At 36.3% G+C, this 16,465-nt stretch overlaps 1 protein-coding gene across 2 annotated transcripts in view; it reads left to right on the top strand.

Moving 5' to 3' along the window:
- Nucleotides 1-15,097, top strand: part of LOC127855077 (GDP-fucose transporter 1-like) — a 41,565-nt gene extending 26,468 nt beyond the window's left edge. Inside the window, exons 4-7 of one of the 2 annotated variants that reach the window (XM_052390432.1) lie at nt 2,657-2,773; nt 3,623-3,731; nt 7,136-7,626; nt 9,258-15,097. In XM_052390432.1, the coding sequence (XP_052246392.1) occupies nt 2,657-2,773; nt 3,623-3,731; nt 7,136-7,626; nt 9,258-9,275 (735 nt within the window). In that variant the 3' untranslated portion in view covers nt 9,276-15,097. Of the gene's footprint in view, nt 1-2,656; nt 2,774-3,622; nt 3,732-7,135 lie in introns of both variants that reach the window. The other variant, XM_052390431.1, reaches the window with a different exon arrangement.
- Nucleotides 15,098-16,465: the final 1,368 nt, after the last annotated feature.

Below are 16,465 nucleotides of genomic sequence, written 5' to 3'. Positions count from 1 at the left end.
GGTTTTATTGATATCTCGGACGAGGTCAAAATGGTCCAGATCGGTGAAAAAAACATGGCCTCCAAGGGCGGGGCAGTTTTCCTTAAATGGCTATAGTAAAACCTTGTTAACCATCTAGAGGCCACATTTATTGTCCAATCTTCATGAAATTTGATCGGAAGATTGGTCTCAATGATATCTTGGATGAGTTTGAAAATGGTTACGTTTGCTTGAAAAACATGCCTGCCAAGGGGCGGGGCATTTTTCCTTATATGGCTATAGTAAAACCTTGTAAACACTCTAGAGGCCACATTTATTGTCCGATCTTCATGAAACTTGGTCAGAAGATTCACCCCAATAATATCTTGGATGAGTTCAAAAATGATGCTGGTTGGTTAAAAAACATGGCTGCCAGGGGGCGGGGCATTTTTCCTTATATGGCTATAGTAAAACCTTGTTAACACTCTAGAGGCCACATTTATTTTCTGATCTTCATGAAACTTGGTCAGAAGATTTGTCCTAATGATATCTTGGATGAGTTCGAAAATGGTTTCAGTTGCTTAAAAAACATGGCCAACAGGGTCGGGGCATTTTTCCTAATATGGCTATATATCATGCTTTAGTAAAACCTTGTTAACACTCTAGAGGCCACATTTATTTCCGATCATCATGAAACTTGGTCAGATGATTCGTCCCAATGATATCTTGGAAGCGTTCGAAAATGGTTCCGGTTGGTGGAAAAACATGGCCGCCAAGGGGGCATGGCATTTTTCCTTATATAGCTATATTTTAACCTTGTTAACACTCTAGAAGCCATATTTATTGTAAGATCATCATGAAACTTAGTCAGAAGATTTGTCCCAATGATATTTTGGACAAGTTCGAAAGTGGTTCCAGTTGCTTGAAAAACATGGCCACCAGTGGGCGGGGCATTTTTTCTTATATGGACTTTGGATCTTCATGAAACTTTGTCAGTATATTTGTTTAAATGATATCTTGGATGTGTATAAAAATGGTTCTGGTCTGTTGACAAACATGGCTGCCAGGCTTTTCACTAGTCATGAAAGTTGGTAAGAACATATTGTTCTAATGACATCTTGGGCTGCACAGAACAGGTCAGTTCCTTTGAATCTCAGGTGAGCGACTTTGGGCCTTTCAGGCCCTCTGCCCTCTTGTTTGATTAAATTATGTCATTATTCCAGCGAATTTCTTCAGTTAAACTCTTTTACAATGTGAATAAATGGTGAAAAAAGCATAAAATAAAAAGAAATTTGTTGGTCATGTTAAAAAAAGAATCTTAGATTTGTGGTCATTTTGTATTGAATTTATAAAACTTGTCATCTAAATAAAGATAAAAACTCGGCAAGCCTCGTTTTTATCTTTATTTAGATGACTTGTTTCATAAATTCAATACAAAACGACCACTCATGCAAGATCCTATATATTGATTCAACCCTAACTTAGTTTCCTGTAAAGCAGCCATCAAATGAGCATTGTTCTTGGAAAACTGGGCTTACTGTATGTGCATAAGCCAGGCCTTGAAGAATCCACTCGACCGCTCGCATATGCGAGTGAAGTTGACGGTCGGGCGAGTATAGTTTGTTAAATACTCGACTGACCGGGCGAGTGCTGTTTTTCAAGTTGAGAAATATAAATTCAGTTCCAGAACTCCTGCCACATCGATACAAATTGCGAACAATTTTTCGAACGAACAAAAACAAGATTTAGTACACAAAAAAACTTAACTTTCGTTTTGACAATTAAAAATGACGTCACAGGCACATTAAAAATAATTCTCGTAATCGGCTACGCTCTTTTCGTAGGTGTCAGTGCTCTTAGCTAATTGATTAAAAGTGAAAAAAACAGTTAAATATATTGGTCATTCTGTGAAGAATAAAATTTCATTTTAATGTAAATATCAATAAAAAAACAATACATAACTGGTTAATTATCATACTTCTTATATTTAATTAAAAATAAACAGAAAAATAATTATTAATAAACAGAATAATTCGTGATCAGAAGCCTTAGCCAAAATTTACCATATTGTAACCATTTGTCAATCAAGCGTGTCTTTCAGTAAAAGTTCGTCTGAAATATTAAAACTCAGCATGGAAAAGGGTTCTATTTTAAAATATCTGCAAGGTGGTGGAGACAGGGAACAGAAAGAAAGGTCATCAAAATGAGAAGCGGAAAGTATTGAGAAAAGGAAACAGGTGTAGAAAACGTAAGGAAAGCAAATAAAATCCATCAGATAATGTAGTGAATTTGTTTGCAATTTAGTGTCACTATGTTACGTAGGTTAAAAGGTTCTGGTTGATCATAACTATAAATATAGATATATATTTTTTTTTAATGCAGGATGAGGAGATTAAAGTGAAGGGCGAGTGGATTGTCAGAACTACTCGCCCTGGAGGGCGAGTGGCTCTGAAAAAATTCTTTAAGTCCTGCATAAGCTGTAATTCCTGATTAGCCTATGCGGTCTGCTCTTATGGAAATTTCAGTTTATAGGAAGTCTCTTCTTAGCAAAATTACAGTGTAGTTGGAAAGTTTTGTCCCAGATTAGCCTGTTCAGACTGAGAGGTCTATCTGGTTTGTCACTTTACGAACATGCATTAAGCCCTTTTTTCCCAGAGCCAGACTCAATTGAAATGTAAGTGTGCACTGCTGTTTTCAGACCCTGCCGCTGTCAGTGGTCTTCGTGTGCATGATCACCTTCAACAACCTGTGCCTGCAGAATGTGGGCGTGGCCTTCTACAATGTTGGCAGGTCCCTCACAACAGTGTTCAATGTGGTAAGAAAATGTTCTACAATAGTTTTCATTATGGTAAGGAGTTTAATGTGGTAAGAACAGATTTTACAGTCCTCACAACAGTGTTAAATGTGGTAAGCAATCATTGTACACGACAATCTCAACATGCTTTTTATTGGCAGTTGACGATTTTGTAGAGTAACATAATATTAATTGGTGTAAGCATAAAAATATTGTTAATAAGGAACATGCCTTATGGAATATTTGTTGAATGGACTGTAAGTTTTTCAGTAGAGCACAACAACTGGCCATGTTCAACATATATCTGGGCAATTTTACCCGTAAGATGTCCCCCTTCCCCGTTTCATGTCCTCCCCTGCCATTGTTTTCGTTGTGGTTAATTCCTAGTCAAGGCTCTATTTCTGTGTGAAAGCAGTATTTAAAGGTATAAATAACTAGCAGTGAGGATAATACTAATAGCTCAAGTTGGCCAAAAAATCTTAACATCTGTGATTGAACAAAGGTTTACTTGGGTATTTCAATATCTGTCTGGAAAGTTGTTAAAATATTTCATTAAAAATATCCAATATAAATATGAGCATTGCTCTCATAGAACATGGCTTCAGGCATGTGTGTAAAGTGTTGTCCCAGGTTAGCCTGTGTGACATGAAATACATGCATTAAGCCCCATTTTTCCAGAATGCTGCTTATTTGTAGGTTTTTTTAGTGTATGTTGCAGTTGTGGGTGTTTTCTATGTATGTTGTATGTTTCAGGTGTTTTCTTTGTATGTTTCAAGTGTGTTATATGTATGTTGTATGTTTCAGGTGTATTCTATGTATGTTTTAGGTGTTTTCTAAGTATGTTTCAAGTGTTTTCTATGTATGTTGCAGGTGTTTTCCTACTTGATGCTGAAGCAGTCTACCTCAGTGCCAGCCCTGGGTTGCTGTGGTGTGATCATCGCTGGTTTCTTCCTGGGTGTAGACCAGGAGGGAGCATCTGGTATGGGGGGCTCTTGATTGTTAAAGGCTGCCCAGATATATTATTTGATGCAGTCTTTTCTGGCTGAACTTTTTAATTCATGCAATGGCCTACATCATGCGAATAAGGGTCTTATGCTATTTGCGGCAAGCATAGCTTCATCCCTTCCTGTGCATTGGTGCAGTCTGGTTAGTAACGAGGCAGTCTGCTTAAAGGTCACGCAAGGTTTGTTTGGCTAATTAGCAGACAAGGTAGCTCCTAACTCACTGCACAAATGCACAGTCTGACATGGAGCTACACTGGCCGAATATTGCATTAGAACAATGAATATTTTGTCATGGTTTGGTTAAATTTACTGAATATAGTGGACTATTTTTAGCTCATCTATTTTTTGAGAAAAAAAACAGCTATTGTCATCGGGTTGGAGTCGGCGTCCGGTTAAGTTTTGCGTTTAGGTCCACTTTTCTCATTAAGTATCAATGCTATTGCATTCAAACTTGGTACTTACTATCATGAGGAGACTGGGCAGGCAAAGTTAGATAACTTTGGCTTGCATTTTGACAGAATTATGTGCCCATTTTAGAAAATTGAAAGTTTTGTGTTTAGGTCCATTTTATTCCTTAAGTATGAAAGCTATTGCTTTCATACTTGCAACACTTACTAACTATCATAAGGGGACTGTGCAGGCAAAGTTATTTAACTCTGACTGGCATTTTGATGGAGTTATGGGCCCTTTATACTTAAAAATTTGGTTAAGTTTTGTGTTTTGGTCCACTTTACCCCGTAAGTATCATAGATATAATGGCTTTCATACTTGGAACACTCGCAAACTATCATAAGGGGACAGTAAAGGACAAGTTGCATAACTCTGGTTGTCATTTTTACGGAATTATGGCCCTTTTTTGACTTAGTAACTTTGAATATATGGTTACATTTTGTGTTTGAATCCACTTTACTTCTAAAGTATCAAGGCTATTGCTGTTAAACTTCAAATACTTTCATTCTATCATGAGGGTACTGTACCTGGCAAGTTGAATTTTACCTTCCCTTTGAATGACCTTCAAGATCAAATTATTAAATTTTGCTAAAATTGCCATAACTTCTTTATTTATAATAAGATTTGATTGATACTTTGACAAAACAACTCTTACCTGACATACCACAATAGACTCCCCCCATTTTTTATTTTTTTTTTTTAAGATCATCTCATAAATGACCACCACACTCTCACAGTATACTCCACCCCCCACCTCAAAAAAATAATTTGTATGCCCCCGGTAGGGTGGCATATAGCAGTCGAACTGTCCGTCAGTATGTCAGTCAGTCTGTCTGTCCGTCCGAAAAAAACTTTAACTTTGGCCATAACTTTTTCACTATTGAAGATAGCAATTTGATATTTGGCATGCATGTGTATCTCATGGACCTGCACATTTTGAGTGTTGAAAGGTCAAGGTCATCCTTCAAGGTAAAATGTCAAATTTATGGCGTCTGTCCGTCCGAAAACTTTAACATTGGCCATAACTTTTTCAATATTAAAGATAGCAACTTGATATTTGGCATGCATGTGCATCTCACGGAGCTGAACATTTTGAGTGGTGAAAGGTGAAGGTGCAGGTCATCCTTCAAGATTGAATGTCAAATATATGGCGTCTGTCCGTCCGAAAACTTTAACATTGGTCATACATGTACCATGTTTAATATTGAAGATAGCAACTTGATATTTTGCATGCATGTGTATCTCATAAAGCTGCACATTTTGAGTGGTGGGAGTTCAAGGTCAAGGTCATCCTTCAAGGTCAAAAACATATAAAAAATTCAAAGCGGTGTTCTCATGAAGCTGCACATTTTGAGTGGTGGAAATTCAAGGTCAAGGTCATTCTTCAAGGTCAAGGTCATCCTTCAATGTCAAAGGTTAAAAAAAAATCAAAGCGGCGTTCTCATGAAGCTGCACATTGTGAGTGGTGGAAGTTCAAGGTCAAGGTCTTCCGTCAAGGTCATCCTTCAAGGTCAAAGGTCAAAAAAAATATTTCAAAGTGGCATTATCATGAAGCTGCACATTTTGAGTGGTGGAAGTTCAAGGTCAAAGTCATCCTTCAAGGTCAAAGGTCAAAAAAAATTATTTCAAAGCGGCGTTGTCATAAAGCTGCACATTTTGAGTGGTGGAAGTTCAAGGTCAAGGTCATCCTTCAAAGTCAAAGGTAAAAAAAAAAAAAGCATTTATCAAAGCAGCGCAAAAGGGGGCATTGTTTTTCTGACGAACACATCTCTTGTTATTTTCACACATGGTTAAAAAACACAAATATTCATTTTTATTGTTATAGCCCGTTTTTAAAAACGGGACATATTATAGTTTCACCCTTGGCGGGCGGGCGGCGTCCACAGCAGTGTCCGCTCTCTAATTCAAATAGTTTTCATACGATCTTCACCAAACTTGGTCAGAAGTTGTGTCTAGACAATATCTAGGTCAAGTTCGAATATGGGTCATTCCGGGTCAAAAACTAGGTCACTGGGTCACTTAGTGCATTTCAAGGATTAAGCATGGTGTTCGCTCTCTAATTAAAGTAGTTTTCACCCAATCGTCATCAAATTTGGTTAGAAGTTGTGTCTAGATGATATGTAGATCAAGTTCAAATATGGGTCATGCCGGGTCAAAAACGAGGTCACGAGGTCACATAGTGCATTTCAAGCATTAAGCATGGTGTCCGCTCTCTAATTGAAGTAGTTTTCATCTGATCTTCACCAAATTTAGTCAGATGTTACATCTAAATGATATGTAGGTCAAGTTCAAATATGGGTCATGCTGGGTCAATAACTAGGTCTCGAGGTCACGTAGTGCATTTCAAGCATTGAGCATGGTGTCCAAAACCTTCGAAGGGGCGTATCTTGTGACAGTTTGGCACTCTTGTTTTTTATTTGAAATACCGTCCATCCATCCCACCCAAGAATCCCCCCCCCCCCCCAATTTTGCATTTTTGGAAGATAATGTTATAAATGACCACACCCACACACTGTACACCCCTCTCCACTCCACCCCTCCCTCCTTTGTGATTGAAATTGAGATAGGTCCCTACACCTTTAAAAATGTCTGCACCCGCAAGGCGGTGCTCTTTTTAACATTGGGTCTACCAGGATTCAGCATTTCTTAATGGTCTGCCCATAAATTTTAATTTTTTGCCAGTTTATCATTTTTCTCCAAATATGAGCCTTGCTCAGGGAAAATTGGGTTTAATAAAGTGTCGTCCCAGATTAGCCTGTGCGAGCTGTGCAGACACTTACCGCTTAGACTGGATTTGTTTAGAAAAAACAAAATTATGTGCAACTGGAAAGCGTCATCCCAGATAAGCCTGTGCGGACTTAATAGGAAAATTTGGTTCAACACTTGCATGAAGCCTTGTTTTTGCAGAATGAGCATTTGTTTTTTTCAGGTGATCTGTCAATAAAGGGTGTGATGTTTGGAGTGATTGCCAGCGCCTGTGTTGCCCTTAATGCAATCTACACTAAGAAAATATTACCAATAGTCGACAACAACATCTGGCAGTTAACCCTGTACAATAATGTCAACGCGACCTTTCTTTTCATGCCACTTATGCTCATATTTGGCGAAGGAAGGGAAGTGTATAATTTCCCGTTGTTATATGACTTAAAGTTCTGGTTCTTCATGACCCTAAGTGGTGTTTTCGGTTTCGCTATCGGGACTGTCACAGGGCTTCAGATTCAGTTCACGTCTCCGTTGACTCACAATATATCAGGGACCGCCAAAGCTGCCGTCCAGACGGTGATCGCGTGTTTGTACTTCAATAACGTCAAGTCAATGTTGTGGTGGCTGGGCAACGTTACTGTGCTGGGTGGCTCGGCTGCCTACACTGAGGTCAAACGTCGTGAGATGAAGAAGGCACACACCCATCAGTCTGAATTGGCAAGTAAATTGGAGTCAGGGGATAAAGAAGCAATGTTAAGTGGGGATAGCAAACCTTGATATGAGAAAGTTTGACAGGTTTGATTGAATTGAAGATCTATTGTTGATATAGATTTAATTGGGGGCCTTATTTTTTAAAGTTAAGTTTGTGGGAAATTTGTATTGCGGTATTCATGTGATATATTTGTTACTATGCAGACAAAATTTATGTGAAGAGTTATTTTTGTATGTATTTATATTTGTTTACTAATATTACTGTGGAACATTTTAACAGAAAGATATATTGCCTAAAAATATCTATTTGCTTTTGCTCTGCTTATATTGTAGACTCCATGTATCATATTAATCAACTAAGCAAACGCTGTAATTTGGAGGCTGTTAGATTACATGTATCATTCTAATCACACAGGGTTTACATGGCCTGTTGCGTAATTAGCAAATTACTACAACTTTACCTATTTTGATACAGAAACTTATATTTGTCTCAATGTTTTCTTTAGAAAATATATAAATATGCTAAATTGAGATGAATGTTGTTATGGCAAATTTTGATCCTGACGAAACCCTGTCACACAAACGGTGCCTTGCCTGGGAAATTGTTGCTTAATGCATGTGCGTAAAGTGTCAGCCTAGATAAGCCTGTGTGGTCTGCTGGAATTTTGTTTAGAAATGACATCATTTAAACGAAAAATTACATGAAAGTGGAAAATGTAACTGCACTGGCTAATATTGGATTAAATTCTACACACATGCATTAAGCCCAGTTTCCAGAATAATGCTCAATGCATTACCAGCACTTGCTGTTTGCCACGCTGTGCATGTTGATTATAGTTCAACTTGTTTGGGATGTAACAGTCTCCTCAATTACTAACACAAAACTTTACGACTGGCAACTCATGCTTTTTGGCTTAAGATTAACCAGGTGTCAACTTTTGTATGGATCTTAAAATATGCTGGAATTGAATTTCTTTGCTTGGAAACTTTAGATGTTTGAGTAGCATTGAATTCTCTCCAGTAGTTGAATGTGTTTTCTATTTGTGCCATATAAAATTGTTGTTTCTTTCATGCGATTTGGTCCTAATACTTCTTAATAATATTTACCATAACCTATATAATCCGTAATGTATAGGTCACTTTTGCATATTCAGTTTGAGTTTTTTTGTTGGAACATATCAAACAAGTCAAATGGTGTCATTTTGCATTTTGAACATCACATCTTCATTAAATCGGTCCATTAGTTTGTCTCTCAGTCCTTCCATGTAAAGTTATGCAAAAGAGCATGTTTCATATGTCACCAATTATGCGACCTACTTTTAGACTTATTCAAATGGACCAATGAATGAATCATACTGACAAAGCTTTCACTGTTTATTGAATGCAGCATATTGTGAGATACTGGTATAAGTAGATGTTTAATGTACATGCAGGGATTGATTTTCAAAAATGCTGATGTTGGATTGAGCATGAAAAATAAACTGTGTGCTACTCACTTTCATATAATGGTAATGTGACAGATATCAAGCAATATAAAGACTATTCTTTTAGTTCATACCCTAATAAGTATAGTCACATTCTGATGCTGTGTGTTTAATATGTTTATACAACATTTAATTATCTTTCTTGTTACACAGGTTAAAGAGAAACCATGATGGAAATTTCTTCAAAATTATCATCAGAGTCAGCGCATTAAGTCGCCATTAGCCTGTGATATTTGGTCTGTGGCAAGCCATGCCATCTACCTGTCATTCTCTCTTCTTTGTGACAGGCATAAAAACCTGATTATTTGAGCCTCGCTCTGGGAAAACATGGCTCAATGCATCTGCGTTTAGTGTCAGCAAAGACTAGCCTGTGCAGTCTCAATATTTGAACTTAGCTACCATCACAGGTGTTTCATTGAGACCTGGGAGGCATGTTCCTTGTTATTTTGACACCAATAATATAGCCCCACTCTAGGAAAACCAGGCTTAACACATGTGCATCAAGTATTTCCCAGGCTTATCAGTAGCGACACCTCTGGTAAAAAGTCTTTTCTAAATGTAAATCCAGGCGGAAAATGTTGTCCAAGATTGACAAGTGCAAAATGCACAGGCTTATCTGGGAATATACTTTACAACCATGCATTAAGCCTGGTTTTCAACACCCGTGCACTACTTTTTGGAGCTTAAGTAGAAATTAAAATTGCATTTTCACTCCTACCGTATGCAATCATACTCAATACTTGCAAACTTAATGAAACACCTGCATTAGTTTTGCTTGGATTAAGAATGGTACACATAACACAATTATGCTTTTAAGATATTTAAAATGTAAACTTAGAATGACTTATCACTTTTTAAATTTATTCGAATGTATAATAACATTTCTACAAATGTTCAAATATCACCAGGTGAAGATAATCTCATTTTTTTAATATTCATGTAATATATATTAGCCTGGCATTGAAAAAAACAGGCTCAATGCGTGTGCCTGAAGTGTCGTCCCAGATAAGCCTGTGCAGTCCGCAACAACAGACTTCCTTCAAACAAAAAATACATTACAAGCAGAAGACATTGTCCCTGACAAATCTGTGCGGACACAGTCTTAACTGGAAGGATACATGTACTTCATGCACATGCAGTAAGCCCCATTTTTCCCAGAGATCACCTCATTTATTCAAAGTTAAATGTACCAGCATTTCATTTTGGCCTTTTTGTGTATATTAAGTACACCAGTACTTTGGTATTATTCATGACTTGACTCAGGTTGAGTGTTGTGAAGTGATAATCTTAAAAAACCAATATTAAATGGATTTATTAAAAGTCGAAAGTGTTTTGAGAAACTTAGGTCATTATGGAAGATTTGTTTTTAAATCATTTTTTGTTGGTCTGTAAAAATGTGTGTGTCTGCGGAGGGTCATGTCATGTAAGGTTTTTTTTTCAGACATTTACCTAAGCATTTGTTATTTTGATAGTTTAAAAGGCTGATCAGTAACAGTTGTCATATATATTTAACAATTCAAAAAGTGAATTTTGGTTACCCCAGTATAGTGGGAAGTGCTTTTGGTGCTTAGTGTAAATAGCTATGTCTCTAGAAAATGAGTCACATCATTAGAAAATGGGTCTTAAGCAAAAAAAGCTGCCAGCGTAGCTCCAGACCAGCCTACGCAGTCGAGTAAGGAGATACCTGGTCCTTTTATGAGACTACAAAACCTTGGCGGACTATACAGAGTAGCTCTTGACCCGACTGTTCATGGTGGTCTGGAGCAACACTTGCTGGATATGGTGTTAGACCTATTTTCCTATGACACAGCTCTAATATAGCCAGACATTTATGGTTCAGCATTTTCATATATAATGGAATTTGCCATCTAGCTTATAGATGATTTGACGTATTTTTCTAAATCTATTTTAATTGATACCATCCAATCATTTCTTAAAATTTTGTTGTTATTTGATTTATCAAACATTGAATATAAGCCCATCACTTGCAAAAGTAAGCTAAATGCATGTAAAGTATCATCCCAGATAATCCTGTTTAGTCTGCACAGGCCAAGCAGGGCAACACTTTCCACTTATTTTGGATTTTTGTGTTGAAGAAACTTCATGTTCACAAAAATTAATAAGAGTGGTTAGTGTCGACCCTGATTTGCTTGTGCAAACTGCACAGGCTTTTCTGGGACCACACTTACAAACATACATTAAGTCAACTATTCCCAAAGACCAGCTCATTCGATGCTTTAGGGTTTTGGTTGTAACACATGTTTCAGAAGGCTGCATTAAATGCAGCCATTGTATTCATTATTTAATATAATTTGTTATTTTATAAGTTTTGATAGCGTTAGTACATTTATAATATCGATTTAATAGCAATTGGTAGATAAATTTGGCAAGTAATAATGTATAGCTTAGCTTGCAAATTAGCAAGAACATTAGAAAACATTTTTAAAATTGACAATTAGACTGATACTCAATTCTGACAATCATGGTATGTGTTAAAATACACTAGCATTGGGTTTTTGTTGTGTACTGAGAACGATTTGTATTTTAATAGTGATAAATGCTTGAAATGAAACAGAAATGAAATCTTATTTCCTCTGAAAGAATCTCACAATGTTAACCTTTTTAGAATAAATACAATTCAGTTTTGTTTATTTTTATCCCCCCCCCCCCCACATATTGTGAGGCATTAATAATTGCACTTGACAGTCCAGTCTGTCCATGCATCCATACCTATGTGTTGAAGCTTGTCTTTTCAACTTTTCTTTAACTCCCAAGTGGATTCGCTCGCTCGTTTGACAGTTACAATGACCTTCATGTGTAGAGGGTCTAAAAAACTGAAATTTTGGCTGTGACAATTTTTGACAGAATGTTTACCCTCGGTCTGTTTTTCACATTCTAAAGCTTTTATTTTGAACTCATCTCTCAAAAATTAACAGTTGAATTACCTTAATTTATAGGTAAATGTTTAAAAAGAAATTGAGGCTCCAGCGTGTTTTGACTGGATTTAGGCCCTTTTTCTGTTCTTCCACTATAGAATATATAGTCCCAAAATTGTGTTATTGTTTTTGTATCTCACTAAAAAATTTAACTTGAAAGACCTTATATATATGATTGTAAAAACGGAATGTTAAATGTGACAAGTTTGAAGTAAATTATGGCTTTTCCTATTTCTACAGGATAAAATATAGTGAATGAGTCTATGTCAAAACATGTCGTTCGGGGGATCAGTTTATATGACTCATTGTTAATTTATTTTCATTTTGTGCAATTTATGTTAATCATTTGCATACAATAAGAGTTAAACAAAAGTTGGTTGATCTCTTTTAGAAAATCACAATCACATTTCTATTAGTAAAAAAATGTTTTAATGCATTCTCTGTTCGTTTATATATGTTCATCTTTTACTTATGTATGCCTTTGTTATTGGGAAAGATCTAGAACAATGCCCTATAGCTTGAATTTGTGCACATCGTAAGCTGTTATTTACAGCTTTATTAACAACTCAAAATTACAAGTATTTCTTACTCTTAATTTTCAAAACTAATACAAACAGTTAAGTGTGGAATTGTTGTTTCTGCTTAATGTATAATGTATGCATTGATTAGGTACAAGTGTTTCCTGTTCAAACCTCAATACATGCTTTAGACATTTCAAGAGATGAACATTTCTGCTTTGAAGAGCCGAGAGAGACTAAAACGAACAAAAAAGGAGCAGGGCCTGTAATCATTATATTCCTTTAAGTTTCAGTAAAAGTCTTGAATGCATGAGATTCCATAAGTCAGAAGTAGTTTACTTGTTCCTTGTTAAAATTAAAGTACTTAACATGCTTCATTTGGACAGTTCTTGATATTTTGCACTGGATCTTTCCCGGCTATCATACTAGTGTTCTTTTTTCAAATATATATTTATGAAATCCAAAATTATAGTAATACAGATGTATTTATGTTCTAGCTTGGTAATACAGCGCAAATTAACAATCAATTATAAAGTATTTATATACAACGAATATATTTCCTGTATCATATTTTTACACAATTTCTATATTTTGTTTTGTATTGGTTATATTGGTTTAAAAAAAATGTGATTATACATGTTTGTTGTTGTTTGCATCAATATTCATTATAAAGTTGAATATGTAAGCTACTGTTATTGTCTTTTGTTTGAGATGAAATCCATCTGCTACATGTACTTATGGTACTTCTAAGATTTATCAACAAGAAATGTTGGATTTTTGTATATTGTTTGATATAAAAGAAAAATTACAAATATGTTTGTTTAACTTTTAAAAACAAAACAAGTTACCACACATATTAAGATAGCCCGCTTTGTTATTTAATTATTATACAAAAAAACATGCTTATGTTTGTAAAATATATGTTAAATTTCAAGTTATTATGCTTTCTACTTGTGACAATAAATATATATTGACTATAAAAGAACATATACAATTAAAACAATTTTTTCACTTAAAAAGTCAATTATGTTCAGGACCTTCATTGTGTATTTAAACCATTTGAATTTAATAATATATTCTTATGCCCCCGAAGGTGGGCACATAGTGATCGGATAGTCCGTCTGTCTGTCTGTTTGTCCGTCACACTTTGCGTTTATGTTTCGAAAAATGCTCATAACTTCTATGTCGCTTCAGATAGCAACTTGATATTCGGCATGAATGTGTATCTCATGGAGCTGCACATTTTGAGTGGTGAAAGGTCAAGGTCAGGGACATCCTTCAAGGTCAAAGGTCAAAAAACAAATCCAAGGGAAGTAAAAAGCTTTTAAGGGAGATAATTATCTGTACCTGCCAAATGAAAAAAAAATTCAAAGCGACGCAGTAGGTGGCATAGTGTTTCTGACAAACACATCTCTTTTTTAATTTAAACCATTATTAATCAACACATGGATTCTGTTACTTTAATACGCCCGTTTTAAAGAAAGGGACGTATCATAGTTTCACCTTGGCGCCGGGCGGGCGGGCATTGTCTACAGCAGTTTCCGCTCTCTAATTCAAATAGTTTTCATTCGATCTTCACCAAACTTGGTCAGAAGTTTTATCTAGACAATATCTAGGTTATGCCGGGTCAAAAACTAGGTCACAGGGTCACTTATTGCATTTCAAGAATTTAGCATGGTTTCCGGTCTCTATTTGAAGTAGTTTTTATCGGATCTTCACCAAACTTGGTCAGAAGTTGTATCTGGACAATATATGGGTCATGCCGGGTCAAAAACTAGGTCACAGGGTCACTTAGTGAATTTCAAGCATTTAACATGGTGTCCGCTCTGTAATAGAAGTAGTTTTCATCTGATAATCACCATACTTGGTCAGAAGTTTATCTAGACAATATCTAGGCCAAGTTCGAATATGGATCATGCAGGGTCAAAAGCTAGGTCACCAGGTCACTTAGTGCGTTTCAAGCATTTAGCATGGTGTCCGCTCTCTAACTGAAGTAGTTTTCATCCAATCTTCACCAAATTTGGTCAGAAGTTGTGTCTAGACAATACCTAGGTCAAGTTCAAATATGGGTCATGCTGGGTCAAAAAATAGATCACGAGGTCACTTAGTGCATTTCAGCCATTTAGCATGGTGTCCGCTCTCTAATCGAAGTAGTTTTCATTTGATATTCACCAAATTTGGTCAGAAGTTGTGTCTAGATGATATGTAGGTCAAGTTCAAATATAGGTCATGGTAAAGTTATCAAGTTGTCCAAAATCTTCAAACGGGCGTATCTTGTGACAGTTTGGCACTCTTGTTTAGTTATTAAACTAACAATTAGTATTAGTTTACTTTGTTGATATGACATGTTGTTTACAAAACTAGGTCAAACAATTTCATCCAATTAATTTATACCAGCAAGCAGATTGTGTTGTATTTCAATGACTTAAAATCTGCCTTTATGTCACACCATATCGGGCTACATGTTTTCATGTTTTAGTGTGGGTTGTTATATATGTATATTTTAAGGACAAAAATAAAATATTTTACTAAAGGGAAACTTGCGTCGTTGTGGTTAGCTCACATGAACAGGCAGTGCTGATGATGAAAGAATGAGGTCCGTGGCTGTCTGGAGTCTGTCGTTTCGAGTCATCGGTTGTCATCAGTTAACTTGGAATAACAACTCCATCTGAACCCATAGGTAGATGTTACAAACCTTCTCAGAAATAATCATTGAGTTTACCTGTTTTAAGTTATCAAAACCATTAGTTTTGCTTCTTATATAGGCCACCAGAACTGATATTTTAAAGAGTAGAAAATCTCATGTGAAACAATAAGGCCTCAAAGTGTTTAACATTGTAATGAGTTATCCTCCAAAGTTATTTCAAGTCACTTACACGTGATGGGGTTAATATAATAATTATTCAGTAGAGATGCGACGGTTTCTACCGTTTTCCTGTCGCATTCAATCACGCTAAGCGTTCCTTCTGTGTACGAAAACATTGTACCATTGTTGTCAAATCTGCTGTAACAGCGTGATCGACACTTTTGTATCCTGACCAAACCTAATGGCTCCATTTAAAAAGTCATAAACTCGTTTTGTTATCATAAACTTGTATTTCTTTCTCCAAAATGGATTGTAAGTTAAATTATTAATTTATGTGTCTCGATGAGGTAATTTGGCATGTACATATCCATTTAAGTGTTTCTTGAACAAGGGCGTTTGTAAAACATGCATGTCCCCCATATGGGCTCTCTGTTGTAGTGACAGCCATTGTGTGAATATGTTTTTTGTCACTGTGACCTTGACCTTTGATCTAGTGACCTGAAAATCAATAGGGGTCATCTGCCAGTCATGGTCAATGTACCTATGAAGTTTCATGATCCTAGCCATAAGCATTCTTGAGTTATCATCCGGAAACCATTTTACTATTTTGGGTCACCTTGACCTTTGACCTAGTGACCTGAAAATCAATAGGGGTCATCTGCGAGTCATGATCAATCTACATATCAAGATTCATGATCCTAGGAATAAGCTTTCTTCAGTTATCATCCGGAAACCATTTTACTATTTCGGGTCACCGTGAACTTGACCTTTGACCTCAAAATCGATAGTGGTCATCTGCGAGTCATGATCAATGTACCTATGAAGTTTCATGACCCTAGGCATAAGCGTTCTTGAGTTATCATCCGGAAACCATTTTACTATTTCGGGTCACCGTGACCTTGACCTTTGACCTAGTGACCTGAAAATCAATAGGGGTCATCTGCGAGTCATTATCAATCTACCTATCAAGTTTCATGATCCTAGGCCTAAGCGTTTTTGAGTTATCATCCGGAAAACATTTTACTATTTCGGGTCACTGTGACCTTGACCTTTGACCTAGTGACCTGAAAATCAATAGGGGTCAACTGTTAGTCATGATCA

The sequence above is a fragment of the Dreissena polymorpha genome, chromosome 13 (genome assembly GCF_020536995.1).
Source record: "Dreissena polymorpha isolate Duluth1 chromosome 13, UMN_Dpol_1.0, whole genome shotgun sequence".
Classification (NCBI taxonomy): domain Eukaryota; kingdom Metazoa; phylum Mollusca; class Bivalvia; order Myida; family Dreissenidae; genus Dreissena; species Dreissena polymorpha.
Note: the sequence above shows the minus strand (reverse complement) of the source record. Positions and strands in the feature narration are given on the sequence as shown.